Genomic DNA, 18,201 nt, shown 5'->3' on the forward strand with positions numbered 1-18,201 from the left:
TTACTTTTGACCCCGCTCTACCCTACGGATTTCACACAATTAATACCCCGAATCGCAGAGGTTGTTACTTCGGTGTAACGCACACCTTCTTGTGCCTGCGCAAGGTGGTCGTTTGCAGAAAGGTCTTGCCGCAATCGTTGCACTTTAAAATTTTACCACAATCGTGACGCACGTGCCATCTTAGGGACTCCTTCTTCGAGTACGAGGCACCGCATCTGGAGCATGAGAAGGGTTTCGACTTCAACGCGTGGTACCTTTTGGAACTCGGGTTCCAGTAGCAGTTGTTCTTCAAATGGTGGTAAAAAGTGCGCTTAAAGTTAAAGCCCTTGCCGCATAATTCACATATATACTTCCGAGCAACGGACGTGAGGAATTCTACAACACAACAATCAACAAGGTTCGTCGTTAGTTACTGGTAATTTCAGTTGGAGACACGCTCCACGAAACAATCGCCAAAATTTCAAAAAGCCACGGAAGATCGTGCTTCGATTCGGCTGATCGTGCTCACGACTGAGTCACAAAAAGCAAACTGAAACGGTCTCGCAAATCTGATCAAATTTTCGACAGTATTTCGACAGTAATTTTAAATTAAATAATCACTGTTACTTATCATTGTAAATCTTTTTAATATGCGACGCTTCTGAGAAATAAAAAATGAGGTAGTTGTTGGATATATAAACTGCTTTTGAATTGCAAAATATAATTTTATGCCACAATAGATAATAAACTTTTGCCGCATTGTATATCATTGTACATAAAATAAGTATGTATACAAAATAAAAAAAACAATCACTCTTATTTATCTTTATAAATTTTCTTGATATACGACGCTTCTAAAAGATACAAAATGAGGTAGTTGCTGGATTCATAAATCGCTTTTGAATTACAAAATACAATTGTATGCCATGATAAATAATAGGCTTTTGCGCATTTTACATCATCATGATATATATAATGTTTCGATGTATATAAATGTGTTACAATGATGTGTATAAAATAAAATGCTGTATCAAAATGCTAACAAATACTTCAATGAAAAATTATTATATATCACAATTAGAGCGATAAACTTAAAAAAAAACTTTTATATCGCCCAGAAAAAATAGAAATATCACTAAACAAGTTTAAACAAGTTTAGTTTAAAAAGAAAAAAAACATGAAAAAATAAAAAAATTTTAAGATTACACTTACTGGTACTTTACAATTCATTTTATATGGTATATACTCGCGCGACAAGATTTCCTATGTCTACAAAAACTCGCCCGATAACCGAACACCTTTTTACATTTTCGACAAATGTATGATTTTCCGCAATCGTTCGATCTGTGCGATTTAAGCGTCCGTGGATTTCTAAATCTTTTATCACAGTCAAGACATCTGTATAATTTATCCGCTTTTGGCTCGATATGAGCTCGACTTGCTACTTCGTCGTCATTCAAATCATCATCTGAATATTCTTCTTTCGGTTCCTCCTTTTTCAAAAATTTCCGTAAATTATACTTGCCTTCACCTATTGTTTGCTTATTATCTGGAATCCAAAATACGTCGAAACATCATTATAATTACATCATAATCATTTTACAATAATTAGCACTTTAATTACACCATCACATATTTTCATTAAACAAAGAATATTCACAGTTGAACGAACTAATATTACATTTTTTCTACTAATATAATACTACATTCTTCCTACTCCCTTTTTTAAATTATATTTAGAATTTTAGAATATAAATAAGAATTTCAAAATACACACAAAACAATATTTCTTAAAAACTAATATTCCCAATTAATTTTAGAATTAATACAAATTTAAATTTCAAAATACATAAAATTTTCCAATTCATAGATTGCATGCCAATTTACGAAAACATTACATAAACTATTTTAACGCCCCATACAATAAATAAATATAAACAATAAATATAAATATAAAAACATTATTTTTTAAATAAAATGCACAATTTTTTTATTAGAATATACAATACAATAAAAAAATGTTTAAAAGTTGATAATTATCAGAGAAAAGCCTCTTTAAAAAAATTGATTTTTTAAAAAAGGTATAAAAAATTCCCTAGAAGAGACAATAATCATATAATTCTAATAACAAAAACAATTTTGCAGCAAAAACATTTTTACAACAAAAACAATTTTACAGTAACGTAGGTATATTAATAATTATCAAAATTTAAAAAAAATCTGATTTGGTGTAATAAAACTTGAAGCTAAAATATTGCGAATGGCATCCTTTACTGATTTCTTATTTTCTCCTGCTTATCCTTTCATTTATATCCATTTCTTTCTAATCTTGCACGAGCATGTTGGATTACGTAAAAAAAAAAAGATGAGATCTTGTAAGATTATGTTCCTGACTTCTCCCTATGATTCTCGAGAAGTCAATCCTAATAAATCGCATGTTTCTTTACGGTTCCAACGTACAGTCATTGCTCTTATTATTACGATATCACAGTCATCTGAAATGAAAAAAGTAACAATTAACTGAATATTTATACTGTTTTAGTGTATATATTGTTGTAATATTATGAGAGACATAAATATTGACATTAAATAAAATATGAAATCGCTTAACAATACAAAATACGGCCGTTTTATTTAATTATTAAAAATAATTTATTGCTTCATTAATTATTATAAATAATACTCCTCTTTTTAAAAGAACAAGATAACTGACATAATGCAAATATGACTACTTGTTGACGGTTATTATAAAAATATTTTACTGCCTATATACTATTTTTCCACGCACATTGCTATTTACCAAATGTTCTTTAATCAAAAACCAAAATGCGCAATAAAAATTGAATACAAGTAAAATTAGTTTCTCATACGTGCAACTGGACAGGAGAGGAAAGAAAATAAAGAGGTATAGTCTAAAATGCATTCTTAATTTTTTATGAAAAATCGAGACGTGAAGTACTCATAAAAAATATACGCAATACGATCGAATGCATTCGATATAAACTTCGAACACATTTTATAGGTTTTTTTTACCTTTGCTCTGTTAGAAAAGATAAAAGTGTAAATAATTGATACAATACTTGTATAATCTATTTTTTATAATAATACCGATTGTTAAAAATCTTACAATTTTAAGACAGTCTTAGCAAGAACATCGTCTTCTTAACATTCATAAGCTCCATACGTATTCCATAGAAATAGTTACAAGCATGCAAAATTGTAAAATTGTTATCAAATTCATATGTAATTAAATTATATACAAGTATTAAAATCATTTATAATTAAACTATATCTGAATTTGAACAATTTTACAATATAATTTAATTCATCTGTTTATTGTCGACTATGAGAAAGAGATCCTGGCCCTTGTGCTTGCGTCTAATGTGCGTGTAAATGTTCGGCGGATGTTTGCTCTTCAGACCGCAATACGGGCATTGAAACTTCGGCTCGCGGCCGCACGCGATACGCAGATGCGTGTCCAGCGTACGTTTGTTCTTGTAGCCCTGCGAGCACTTTGGACACACATAATTTCTGGACTCCATTCTGTTGATGCTGCGCCGCTTCTCGATCGAGAAGGACGGGTCCATGAAGCAGCCTCTGGTCAGATGGCTCTTCAGATGAGCTATCGTCGGGTACGGACTGTTGCAGAAACAGCAACGATTCCCGCTAATGTGATTACTATCGAGCGACGACGCTGTAACAAACAACGACGAGGATTGAACGGGGAGTGCGCTACGGGAATCGATATTTATTTGAGATCTCTAACTACTGAACTCGCAGAAGGAGAATAGACATAGAGGATGACAGAACAGCCCTTGGTCCGCATGCTCGAAAAACCTGGAAGACGACCTTGTTTACGCTGATTAGTGCGGAGTAATTTTTGTTCGCCCGTTAAACCCTGAAGAGACAACACTTGACAAGTCTCTCTCTCTCTCTCACAACTTGAGGGATTTATTTTGCTACATGTGACAAGATACTTTTATATACGGCCAAGATAACATAACAAAAATAACATAAATACGACTAAACAAATCTTACGGTTTTAATTAAGTAATTTACTTTTTTATTTTTCAGTCAGAAACATTATTATTATATTATTAAAATAAATTATTTTATATGTTGCTCTCTTCTCTTTCGAACATTACTTTTACATGAATAATACTTAACCGCCACGTGTGTCATAACATCAACATACTAGTAAGTGAATTAATATGTAGTAGGACTATTTGAAACAAAATTTTTATTTACAATTAATTTTTTTAATACTACATTATTCAGAGGCCTTTTACACATTCTTTTTATACAATACTTTTTAAACAATACTTATCTCGAATATGCGCAGTAAAATATTTATGGCAATATATAAATTAATACAAAGACATACAAAATACATTCAATTATATAATTTAAAATAATTTTATGTATGTTGAATTTTATTAATTGCATAGAAAATTTCTAATTACTTTTTAATTGCTTGACAATATATTCAGTATGCTGTAACGAATTAATCCTATAACGAATCCAATACAATAAAACATTTAACAATACATTAGAAATCTAGATTTGTCTAGAATAGCAAATATTAACGATTTAACGAATACCAATTATAATAAAATGTCCTGTGTATTTTTTCCATAGATGACAAATTGAATAATTTAAATAATTAACAAATTAAAGGAAACAAATCAATGATTAGTTATTTTTTAAATATCTTCTAAATAAAACAAAGAAATGTATACTTATTTTAAAAATAAAAAAACAATCTCATATTTCGACTACTCCGTAATATATATTAATCTCAAAAGATGCTTCATGCAATACGAAAAAGTAGGTATACTGTTCTAATAAACATTAAATAAAAATTCTAAACTTTAATAACGTATATATAATTCTAAATTATATACTCTGCGAATAAAAGAATATTTTCTCAATTAATAGTTATTAAATCACATCGTCAAGCTATATTGTCTGTATTTTCAATATCTTTATTTTTAATTCCAATATAACTTCCGATATAAGATTTGATAATTTTTTAAATTAATTTTTGGTAACTTATTAAAAAATTAACGTGAAATTATTATAAAAATGTACTTGATCGCTGAAGTCATTGTTCAAACTGGTATTTTCTACAAACGACCGATACCGCGCTGTCGAGTTGTAGAAATTATCGCTTTCGCAATATTAAACAATAACTTTTGTTCTGCCGGGGACGCATCGAGGCATTTTGCAATTTCGCGCATTAAAAAAATCTAATTAAACGTTCAATTCCCGGCCTCGAGATCGATCGCGTAGATCTTCAAGCCCACGTGCTTGTGCTTGATGTGCGAGGACATGTTGGATCGTTGCTTCGTCCGGTAACGACAATACGGGCACTGGAATCTAGGATTTTTGCCGCATTCGTATTTGAAGTGTCGCCATAGAGCGTTTCTCTGCTTGTAGGTCTTGCCGCAATTCTTGCAGACATGGCCCTGCAATGGCTGCTGCGGAAATAATTGCTGCTGCTGCTGCTGCTGACGATGCTGCTGTTCGGATGTCTTCTTCCAGTCGAGCCGGTGGAAGACCAGAGCCTCGTGTAGCGTCGAGAATTCGGTCCAGCATACTGCAAGCAGGTCCGAAACGAAACAAACGTGTAAATTTTGCGATCTACGGGCAGTGTATGGTCTCGTCTTTGTGAGTACCAGAGCATGCAAGATCTCAGCCTCTCTTTCTCCGATTTCCTTTCACGCGATCTTCCAGCGGTTGGATAGACTATATGCTCTACGACTATATCCTTTAGCTAAATTATATCATCTCAGAACATTATAGATAGCATTAGATAAAGTAACAAAGGCAATAGTTAATTCGACTAAATTGAGTGACGGATGATTTTTGGGATACTCGACATGTTAAGTAGGATCTTCAGTGCGTCATATAAAATCTTCAGTGAGGAGAATTACTGTGTAAATATTTTCAACATCCAACTCGTAGTGCCTTAATGTGAGGAAATATATCATTATTATTTACAGCTTTGTACTCGTGATCTTATTTACGAGAAGTTTTCACCTTCGAAAGACGAATCTCCTAATAAATGAGATCTGAAGAGTATGTATAAAATAAAGGAAACAAAAAGTAAAACGGATTTGAATTAAAACGTTAAATTTTTATTAAATTAATTCGAAAAGTTAGAAATATTATTCTTTGTGATTAAGTAATTATGTGAGTTAATAATGATTCTTCGCTTTACAATCGCAGACGACAGCATTCAATCATGTCAAAAGCGCTAAATGTAGCAGTGCAGAGAAATTAGTTTGTGTAATGCATCGCGTATGCCTATACCTATCGTTAATTTATTAAAATAATGCCGAAGTACAATAATATATAATATAACTGATTCAAGATACTTTTTTCGATAGATAACAGTTTTAATCTCGTAAACAGTAATTCCGATTACGAATGCAGAAATTCTAAATGAAACTGAACTTACACCACTAAATATTTTATAAAACTCAATTCGCAATAAGAAAACATAGTCAAATTAATATAATTCAATAAAATAAACAAACTAAACGTAATTTATACTTCTCAATAACATAATTAGTCAGAAATAATTAAATTTCTTAAAACTATAAACTATACAGGTATTTTCTCTACACCTTTGCTTATAAAATTAAAATTTCACGTGACGCAAACTTCGATTCTGCACAATGAATCTAGCAACTCGAGATCATAAATGAAATCGGGAACAATCACTGAGGCGGATACATCTTAAGGCGTATCTGAATCATGTGGTCGGTGAGAGTATCGGGACTGGAGAAAGGTTTTCCGCAGTGCGGACAAACACACTTCAACTTGGTCGGTCCACAGGCATGTACGATGTGTCTGCTCAAGGAAGATTGATTCTTGTAACATTTGCCGCATTTCAGGCACTGATGCTCATCGTTGTTTAGCGCGTACGACACGTCTGTAACGAAACATAAAACGAAGTGACGTCAGTCCTCGCGAAAATCGGTTCAGTCCTCTGGACTGGGATAAAAAATCGCGCTATGAACGTAAATACCAAAAAAAGGATACGCAAGAAATCGTGCATCTATTGGATTTCCCGGAAATAAATCAGCATGAAACGAAGACGCTTTTCTGTAAGATTTTATTTAAATGATTTGTTAATTTTATGTTACTCTTTAATATAAATTGCTTCCTCATAGAGAAAGTTTTGTTTAAATTTTATATGTACCCACAAAAAAATACCCGATATGCTATAATGAATTTGAATTTTCTATCAAAGGGAGGAAATAAAATTTTCGCTTCATTAAATTTTCTTTAACTAAACCTCTGCCAAATTAAAAAACTCTTATTTTAATTTTGACAAAATGTGCATGGTGAATTCTTATAATACGCCCATAGTCGACTTGCAGCCGCCCTCACATCGGAATTGCACAATTAGACAAAGAAATTAGTTTGACTATATGATACCATTAACTGACAAATAAAGGATTACTACAATTGTTTCTGTAATTTCGAAAATAAAGAGATTGATCTGGATGTCATATACTCTAACTCTAACTTCCTGAAAGACAATTACTTATTGTCTTTAGTCTAATATTTACTAGCGGAAGCGTAACTAAGTCCGATTCTTATTAATTATATAAATCATTTACTTTTTTGTATTTCTTAAATAAATATTTAATTTAATTAATATGTAGGTACTTCAATTTACAATTAGTTTAAAAATTAAAAAATCATTATGTTACAAATTTTCAGTTATCGCAGCGTTCCTCAGTTTATAGTATTTTGTGCGCTATAAAAAAATAAATTATATATACGAATAAAACAATAAACAATGTAATAAAAAGATATTAATCAGATTGAAAGGGATAAGAAATGGTTAAGAAGCGAAAAATTGCTTTAATGTTACTTTTTTATTGAAATACCATAAAAATTTATAAAGTCGGATAAGTAACAACGTGTGGAATCAATGTCCAACAATAACAGTAATATACCCATGTCGCATTTTTTAGGGCAATGTGACCCTGTCATATATCTTCTATATACGTAAACTCACATAGATAAGATATTTACGCATATTTCATAGCCTCAAATATAACATACGACGACAAGTCGCTGCACATACATAGCACACTTCTCTTTACATATAATCGATATCTTTGCAATAGGATAAACCATAAAAAAAAATCGTATCCCTGTAAAAAGACTCCTACAACTCCAAACATTTATCCGTGTAATCAGAATTAAACCTATGCAATTCTTAAATAATCTTTCAGTATATAAATAACTTTTCGTACTTTTAAATCTAGTTTTTCAATCGCGAAGAAAACTAAAGAGATTCCAATACGCTTAAAAACTTTCGACACGAAGTAAATATCTAGAAGACGGAAGTTTACGAATTTTCACGTTTTATTCAGATAATTCGAGATACATTAACGAGCCGCGATTATTCCAATAATAATAAGGCGAAAGATGTTCTATATAGACAAATACGGACAGATATACGGTTGCGTCAAAACACCGTCTGGAAAAGCTGATAAACTTCCACATTCTAATAATATCCGTTTTATTAATTTAAACACTTTTCATGTAATAAAGAAATTTTAATTTTCGACAGCAAGTTTCCTCCCGAAAGTGTAAAATAAATTACATTCGAACGAATTCGTCAAAAGATTCAACAAGAACAGGAACAGATGACTCGCTTCTTATTCACAGTTCTGTCACTCCTGAACAACATTCTCCAATATATTAATCCAGCTATACATGTCTGTATCATATAATCGTATACTTGTATAGAATAACTTAAACGCGTATATTGCACTAGAAAAATAGGAATATTAGTCATTTGGCATTCGTGATCAGGCTATTTGGCAGTTCACCCTTAAAACACGCAAATGTAACCACGTGTAATATGCACGCAGTCATTATTATTTCACTTGATCTTGAATTTCCTAAAGTAGAAAATTAAATCTTTTGTCGTTTAAAAAGAAGAAATGTCTACTTGAGCATTTATATATATATACATATGGAAGAGTAAAACCACAGTGGTGTAAGTCAAATTTTTAAAAATATTTTCTCATGTGCATAGATGCAATTTATATATTATACAGATTACATCTATGAACACGAGGAAATATTTTTAAAAATTTGACTTACACCAATGTGGTTTTTTAACCCCTCCATATAAACATAAACTAGTCTTGGAACCGCGCAATGATAAGGAATTTATTAATAATATACTTAGCTTAATACACATAAATCGTATTTGTTTCCGGAAAACTCATTAGGCTGTTAACAAACTCTTAAATGTAACCGAGAAATTTTTCAAACACGACCTTTGAATTGAGAAGATCGCAAAATCTCTAAACAAGAACTATTGAACGTGAATACTTATGTTTCAAATCAATCGCTAAATACCTCCTCTAAAATCTTGTATTCATAAAGAAAATAATTAATAATTCGAAGTTTCATACATAATAACTAATCCTATTGACAAAAATCCAAAATAAAAATTTCCTTTGGTATTCCTTTGGATAAACAAATCGAAAAGTAAAATGTATAATTAATAATATAAGGCTCATTAAACGATACAAATAATTTCTATCGTAGACTCCTAAATTATCTGCAGCCTATTCTAGAAAACCCGTTCAATAAAAAAAAGTTATTGCAACACCAGGATCAAAATCAATTTGATCGCTCTAAATACAACTTCGCACGTCACGATGAACAATAGTTTACATAAAAGTAATCCAACAGTTTATAAACTTCAAGTTCAAATTTACAGGATTACTTACATATAAAAATTCTGTGTATTTAATAGAAATATAAAGTCTCTTTCGAAGAGAGTATATAGTGCAAAGACATTCTTCCACGATTTCGTGACAACCGCAATTACTTCCGCGGTAATTCCGACGTCGTCAGACGGATTCGTCACGAATAGGCGGCGAATCGATGATCGTTGAGAATGCTTCTTTCCGTGCCGAAAGAGATGAGGCACAGCCGCGGTTATTTAGCGACGGCGCCCCCGTGGATGTTGAGAATGTGCTGCTTGAGGTGATCCGGCCGGCAGAAGTACTTGCCGCAGAGGGTGCAGGTGAAGGTATACCGGGACCCGAGGCGGCCGCACTCGTATCTGGAGTGTCGTGTGAGAGACGATCGCGACCTGTACCCACGTCCGCACATTACGCACCGAAATGGCAGTTCGCCGTCGCCGCCACTCAAGACGATCTCCTTCGCGGGGCTGGCTGCAAGCATACAGGGGGAGGCCTTTTACATCATACGGGTTCCTGCCGGACGCACGAAACGGGCCCCTCTTATCTGCAAAACCGCGGGGGACACTCCCGATCGAGACAGTGCGAGACCTGGACACTGATCCCCCCTCCCCCCCGCCCTTTTCTTTCTCTTTCTCGACCGTTGAAAGAAAAGCTTGAACCAAGCGTGTGGACAGTACTGAATCAAGCTCGCTCCAAAGGAAGACTGCGCAAAAAGCTCCCAAACCCGTCGCGATAAACTGATTCGCGTTTAATCCTTTCATGGACGAGTCTGTCGAAGTACCGGATTACTGAAAAATTTTATACCGACGTACATAAGATTCTATCGCTACAGTAGGAAACTTGAAGTGGCATTGTCCACGAATAAATTAACATTAAATTAATTAACGAATAAATACACGAATATGAATTAGCGTTCTATCTTTAGATGTGATAATGTTCGATTTATTCTCTCATGTTACATATCTCTGAGTGGTTACAGAAAGACAGATACCCTGTATACTAAAAATTTCACAGCAAAAGCAAATAATCGATAACGTGGAAACTATAAAGTGACGTTATTATATATGACAATAGCAAAAACGTGTAACTTCAGCGATATAAATTTATACACTAATGCTCGAGAACACGTCGTTAATCCTTACGGCAGATCCTTGTGCACAGTCTTCGTTATTTCAGGCTGTTGTTATTTACATGCTGCACCAAAAACAATGAGCTGCTTTTTATTAGTGCATCCATTTTTACACCCGTGATGTAATTAATTTTCAACCCAACGTAAAAAAATATGCCTCCTTGTATAGTTCCACCCAACACACATTCGCGGCGAATGAACGTAAATATACTGGGCCGAAGTTACGCGCGAATGATAACGAACATGGATGATCTCCCTCCGATGAGAGCCGCTCGAGATGCATCTCCTTCGTTTAGCCGCATTAAACGCGATATGTTACTGGCCGCGCTGACAATCACGAAGCTTACGTTCGGCTGAATGACAAGAGACTTCGGCATGCAATAAACATCAACCAACAATTATCACTGATACTTCATTTTTTATTACTTCGTTAATCGGATACTGACAGTTATGTACAACGCTAGCAGCACGTACCAGATGCCACTCGCGATTAAAAGGAACTGGTTTACGTAATTTTATTAATGTGAAGATATTAATTTATGAATTATGCGTATTATATAGGAAAGTGCAAAGTGTACCGCACATTGATCTGGATTAAACAAACTTTGTATTTTATTCATTTTTTTTATTTTTATGGTATGGTGTGACACCTCCATTACTTGGCGAAAGAAAAATTATAAAAAAAGTAGAATATATGAGAAATATTGATTAAATAAAATAATCTATAACTCGAGTAATCTTTATATTTATCGAAACAATGTTTATTAAATACGATCAATCTTACGAATAAACACTTTTTTTTTATCAAGAACATTCGCGAAACGTGTAAGAAAAAAAAATAAAGGAGCAGGAACTAGTGAAGCCATACATTGCCGCCAAGAGGGGCAAGAGACAGTGCCTGGATCGAGATACTGGACAGCTTCCAAGGTCGAGAAACGATGATAGGATCCCGCTTCCGAAGGTGAAATAAAACAAGAACAAGGAGTGTGTTTCGGCGCAATGGAAATCGAAGATTTTTTTTTTTACTACCGATTTTTCATTTCGTCTCTGCGCTACACAAGTGTCTACGATTTCCAAAACTTGTACAGTATTCGGACGTCTTTCTCAGTGAACTGCCGCTGTGGCGGCGGCGGTGGCGGCGGCTGCTGCTGCTGTTGGTCTCGCTGCAATAGCTCCTCCCGCCGTTGACGAAAATCAGCCTCCAATTTCTTTCTTTCCGAGAGACAGTCGGCGATATGTCCCCGCAGACCGCTTCGATACTTGTAGCTGCGACCGCAGTTTGGACAGGAGAGTCTGCGGTAATGTGCCGTGGGTTGCCGATGCACCCCAGTGGACTGTGACCAATGCAGCGTGGCAGCTGCAAGCATCATCGGCCAACTATCACCCCGGAGATCAATTATGCGCGGGGACGCGACGATAAGATACGTTCAAATTTCAAGGACTCCTTTTATTTTTTTTCTTTTTGCGCAACGAGCTTTCTCTGAAACATTTTTTCTCTCTCTTTCTCTTGCTTTCGTTTTCGGAATACTTTCTCTGTGCACAATGGCACTATAAAACAAATATCGCTCTGACCGTCTTGATCGCTTGAATAATCAAATTTTTGGTTAAAAAATTAGGTTATATAAACGGTATTTATTTTACACACAAAAGAAATACGTGACTTATCTTCTTCCAAAGGATGGAGAACTTATTGTCAAAGATTTTTGAAGCAATTTTCTAAAAAGGAAAATTAAATGATGAAATTTGAAGCATAAGTATATTCAAATAAGATTAATGCCTAATTTTTCGATATTAATTTTTATTTTAGGTTTGATAATATGAAAAAGTTGGAGATTATACCACACCAAAAGTTAGTAAAATTAAGTTATTTCACACTCGCAACGGGAGACGAGAGCTGAAAAGCTGAGTGGATAGGATTTACACAATGAAGAGATCAGAAGATTCTGTTCAAAAGATTCTTTATTTGGTCTTCTTTGCTCTGGTCCATCGACTGGTCGGATTCGCATTTGTAGACGATGAAAGATACGACTGATTGCAGATCGATACGATTGACACGAGATCGCATAAGACTTCAAAGAGATGCCTCCTTATCTTTACATTAACTCTACTCAAAAAATCTACCACACGACTAATGATAATAAATCAAAGGTTATAACAACTCGAAGAGTATTGTTATATAAATATATGCTGAGAAGAGGAGGAAACCGACGAGTGAAAGAAAGTAACATGACGCTAATTTCTTCAGTTATAAATTTCAAATTCATAAAACGAATCCATCTTAAGACTGAGAAAATTAATGTCACATTACAGAAAGACTTAATCGATTATGATTCGCATTCTGACTAATGACAAAATGACAAAATAATGACGGATCCTTTGAATAACCGAAGAACATTTTATCATTTACTAAATAGCAAATTCGAGTGAATCTTGTAATTTTACAAAATATTTGATAAAAGAAAGTTTTCTCCTTTACAATAATTTGCATATTTAATTATGTTAGTGGACAATGAATTCAAAAACATATAATCTCGCAGGATCATCGAATAAACGCGTAGTGAAAGATTTAATGAAATGTTACTCTCGTAAAAATTGTGAGAAATCTCGAGTATTGGAGCGCATTTGTGAACTGATACTTCCGGATTAACTCATGCTTTCGGAGAAGCAATGAGAAAGAACATTATTGGAACACATACGTCTGGTTGATTTTTCGCAGAAATTAGCCATTTATTGTAACAAAAATTGGCGATTAGCGCCATGTTATTTTTAACGAATCTTTACAACAATGTTTACGCCGATCATATTCCCCGAAAACAATTCCCTCACCGAGATAATTTCTAACATTTTGAATTTACAAAATATGCGCAATAATAAACATAAAATAATCTTCGTGACATTTGGAGGTGACTCCTTTCAAAAAAAATTTCAGAGTTCGCTACTCTTGTTCCCCTATTGCTTCGGCAGTTTCGGAAAATTTCGATCGTAAAGTCTTCGGGACAGTAGCACAAGAAATCGTAAAATTAAAAAAATTAACTTCAATTAATTCGAGCAAAACAAAATATGCCTTCGAATTCAATACAAATGAAGCGAACGTAATTCTCGAAAAATTACTGTATTATGCTCGTCGCTAGCCAAGTCCATCGCAAACATAATTTCAAGTTAAAACATACTCCGCTCGATTAATTTCTTGAAGACACAATTTTTGCAGCCAAAATATCGAGTTGAACTCCAAGCGATTCATCAGATTATTTCAAGATAAAAAATTAAAACAAAAACACATAATACCCCCTAATGAACTTTACACTTGGAGATCAACGTGAAATTCGGCAAACTTCTATTTCGTTTTCTGTCGAGCGATGCAACGTCGCATCTACGCCCATGGAATGCAGATAACAACGGTCGATTGCTCGAAGAAAACGTAAATTATTACAAATGTCTTTTTTTAACATAGATATGTATTAAATGAAATAAATTTTAATTAACTCATTACTTGGCATCGCGACGTGGGTTACTTCTTCATAGACGAAATTCGAAGCACTAAAAAAAGAAATAGAAATTACACGACGGGGGAAAAAAGATTCGACTACGAATCGACATGCTACGGATGTCAATCCCGCCACGGTTGCTGGCCCTCATTCTCGTACTCCCTCCGGAAAGCCTTTGCCGCGGAGATGACGGTCCGAATGCTCGACTATCCTCCTCCTCCCCCTGGCCCTGGTATAGGGCGTCAAATAATGGCCCGTCCTCTTCTGGTGTACCCGCATGATGTCCAGTCTGGTGAAACGCCGCCGACAGGTTCCACAGGCAAATTGCTTCTCCACCCCGCACTCGTAGCGCCGATGTCTGTCCAAGGAGTACTGGATCGAATAACGTCGGCCGCAGCGTGAGCAACGATACCCGAGAACTGATTCTGAAACACCGCGGGGCCCTCGCCGCTATCACGCGAGCGATACAACCGGAAAAGTGCGCCTCTATTCACCAAGTTTTTTTCTTCGACGTGAAATACGAGGATGATTGAATCGGGATTAATTGCGAATCGGTCCGTCTGTCTTGTCTAGTGTCTCGATAATCGACTGTCGCGAAAATTGAGAATTGCAAGAGAGTGTATTTCCTTCAAGTTGTAGCCGAGATACACAAATGTGAGAGAATGTTTCTACAAAACGCAATTTTTTTTAAATCGAATCAAGTATCTGTTTCTCGTTACTTGAATATTCTTGTGAAGATTAATCCATTATCACCCGTGCAATGTATTTCAGCGCTGGTAATGATCGCTGCGCAGCAATGATTAACAGAGCAGTAATAATTGCAATAAAGTGGTAACAGAGTCGTTATTATTATTTGAGATTTCAAAGCATTTTCATAGATAAATTTTACAAATTATACTCTCACATTTATGAACATTTCCATTGAAAACAGATTGCATAATAGCCTGTATTTGTAGAACGAATGCGACATCTAAATCTGATTCTGTAACCCTATACGAACTGTATCGTGTTAATTTCGACCACAAAATATCAATCTTGAACAGTATGCACATAGAGACTTTCCTGAATTCTGTGATAAGCATAGAAAAATCTACATACAGGAAATTATTCTTTTCAAATAAATGATGTAATTTTCTGTGATGTAAGAGCTCGAAATTCAAAATGGATTTGAAATCTCTGCGAGACCCGCAGCGAGTTTGCAAAACCAACGTAAAAATCGCAGCTCATATAGAAAAATTATTCAATTTTCAATGAAAATAAACGTACAAAGTTTTCATTTTATTTTCCTCGAGAATTCAACTCGTTTTCCTCTCAGGTGTATCACAGAAATTACATTTATATCGCTCGCTATCAACACAACATTATTTTCGCGATTTCTTATCCAAATATTTGTTAAAGCCAAGTACCGATATCGCCAGAATTAAATCTCATCAAATTTATCTTACCATAATCATTCGGTATTTGCGAAAAGCGACACAATTACTACGCGAATCTTACCATTTTGCGACGCTGCTCGCAACATATCCGAATGCTCCTAGAAGATGAATATATACGTTACATAAACATTCCAAGTAGCTCCAACAAAAATTTGGTTAGTCAAATTCATTAAATCAATTATCAAACGGAATTTCGCGCGAAAATTTGTTCTGTACATACTATTCAATGAATTTATTCACTGACTTCGCGACACGTGGCGATGAGGCTCCCTATAAAGCGTTAACGAACTCGATTACAATTCCTCCCTTCGATCACGAGCGATGCAAGGACAATCGATAGATCGTTCGCAGTCTGGCGCCCTAGAATCCGATCGATCCAGGAGTTGCAGCTTGCAATAATCTCGCAATCCAATCAATTTTGTACGAAAAGCTCCGGTAAGATTCTACACCCTTTACCCTCAAACACATGAACTCGGACATTCCATTCACACACAAAGATTCATACAAACACCACGAGCAATATCTCCATCACGAGGAATGGATGGTGCACTGAGACAATGGAATCCAGTCTTAACGCAGCATATACGTCGAGCTGAAAACTTGAAAAAATAGGAATAAAAGAGGAAGAGGAGAAGGGGGGAAGAGAAAAATGAATATCGGACATGTCATCAGTCTCTTTTCGTTCAGCGAACATTGCGCGACTTCCTCGCGGAAGCAGCGCAATTTTTCGCGAAACGAGATTGCAGGAATCAAATTTATGAAGGATACTATTGGAAAATTTAATCGTCGAATGAAACGTATCGAGCTGATGAGAACCGTGAAACAAAGTTATTCAAAATTTGTCAACTGATAAGCGTCAAATATTCACTGCCTACCAGTATGCACATCATAAAAATTATCTCGTTGGTTTTATATATAACAATTGATTGGAATTACTGTAACTTCATGGCATATGCCTAATGTGACAACCTCATGGGAACATGTATATAAATCAAGAAAAATCGGAGAAACGTGCCAAGAGTAATCATATTTTTGATATAATAAACAAATTGCGGCAGAAATAGAAGCTTTGAATTTACGGCAATATAAATGTTGCCAGCTAATACAAGATGCAAAAGTTTTATACTAAGCTTTTCGATAATTATCGAAAGGCTTAGTCATTTTGTAAAAGAGATAAATACGAAAACATTTCGGAATCAACTATTTCTGCCGGGAATATTTTGCGTAATAGATATAATGGAAGAGCATCTTGCGCGCCGATACAACGCACAAGACTAAATACTTACGTGGACAGTACCTTTTACCTTTTTTACCGTATGGACATCGGGTGCAATTCACTGACAGCAGCATCACATCCTTGCGAATCTGGCTGGAAAAACGCTCTCAAAAAAGCAAAATGCTATCTTGAGAACATTTCGAATCTTCTCAGTATCACAATAAATAAAAAATGATCAGAATGCCCGGCAAATATTAATATTTAGTATGGAAATCCATATTCTTGCTACAGATCTCCATAAAAAAAAAAAATATCGCGATAAATATCATTAACAACTTCTAAAAATAGACATAATTATTATAAAACCAACATTTTTCTTAAAAGTAATTATCTTAAAGACGTAGAAGATATCGTAATCTAGAATCTTATCCGATAAATATCACTCTCTCATTCACTCAAACATATACACACGCACAAAGATAATCTTCTTTCAACGCTCAAACTTTCCACGCATACAAGAAATAAATTCTCACGCAAAAGGCCATGGAAAAACATCTTAATTTCTGCGGATGTCAAGTTTGAGAAGATTATGGAAAAAAAGTATCCATAAAATCCAATCAAACTTTTTCACAGCCGCGAGAACTCGATGTAATTCGATAAATACATATTATTAAAAAAAAAACCTTTTACCAACCTGTTAAAAAAGAGGGAAGAAATTATATTCTAAACATGTAAAATGTAGAAAAATTAAATCACGCCGCAATTATGGCAACTTATAATAAGCCTTACAAACTATACGGGATTAATCATCGATTATCACTAAAATAATCGCAAATATCACCTATATTTATCACAGTGTTACTAATACTATACCATTCATACATTACCATTCATACATTAATACATTACCAATCCGAAGAGCTAGAGTTGTCTTAACATCTTCCAAGCTCTCGTTCGAAGGCTCGAAAAAAGCGAGACCTTCGAACTTGAACGTCCATCTTCATCCCTAATTCCTGCAGATAAAAAGATGCACATCGCGAACGCGAACTTGACCAAAGGATAGGATCCATTTGGTGCTCGTGACGCTCGTAAGCATCATTCGTCCCTGTTTAACATTTGCTAAACAACTAGGATGAAATGATTCTAAGAGCGTTGCGAGCGCTAAATAGAATATACCCAAAGTCGAGCGAGAAAAAATAAG

The 18,201-nt window shown here is 34.6% G+C and overlaps 1 protein-coding gene across 25 annotated transcripts in view; it reads right to left on the reverse strand.

Moving 5' to 3' along the window:
- Positions 1–18,201, reverse strand: part of LOC112456527 (longitudinals lacking protein, isoforms A/B/D/L-like) — a 51,115-nt gene that overhangs the window by 15,277 nt on the left and 17,637 nt on the right. The window contains exon 7 of one of the 25 annotated variants that reach the window (XM_025019149.1): positions 255–375. The exons of 15 other annotated variants lie outside the window; for them this stretch is intronic. In XM_025019149.1, the coding sequence (XP_024874917.1) occupies positions 255–375 (121 nt within the window). Of the gene's footprint in view, positions 1–49; positions 376–1,190; positions 1,529–2,364; positions 2,475–3,284; positions 3,674–5,225; positions 5,579–6,625; positions 6,920–9,502; positions 10,206–11,912; positions 12,221–18,201 lie in introns of those variants that run through there. 9 more of the 25 variants (XM_025019141.1, XM_025019139.1, XM_025019136.1 and 6 more) reach the window with 9 other exon arrangements.

This window comes from Temnothorax curvispinosus, unplaced genomic scaffold, assembly GCF_003070985.1.
Source record: "Temnothorax curvispinosus isolate PA1 unplaced genomic scaffold, ASM307098v1 QBEX01006933.1, whole genome shotgun sequence".
Classification (NCBI taxonomy): domain Eukaryota; kingdom Metazoa; phylum Arthropoda; class Insecta; order Hymenoptera; family Formicidae; genus Temnothorax; species Temnothorax curvispinosus.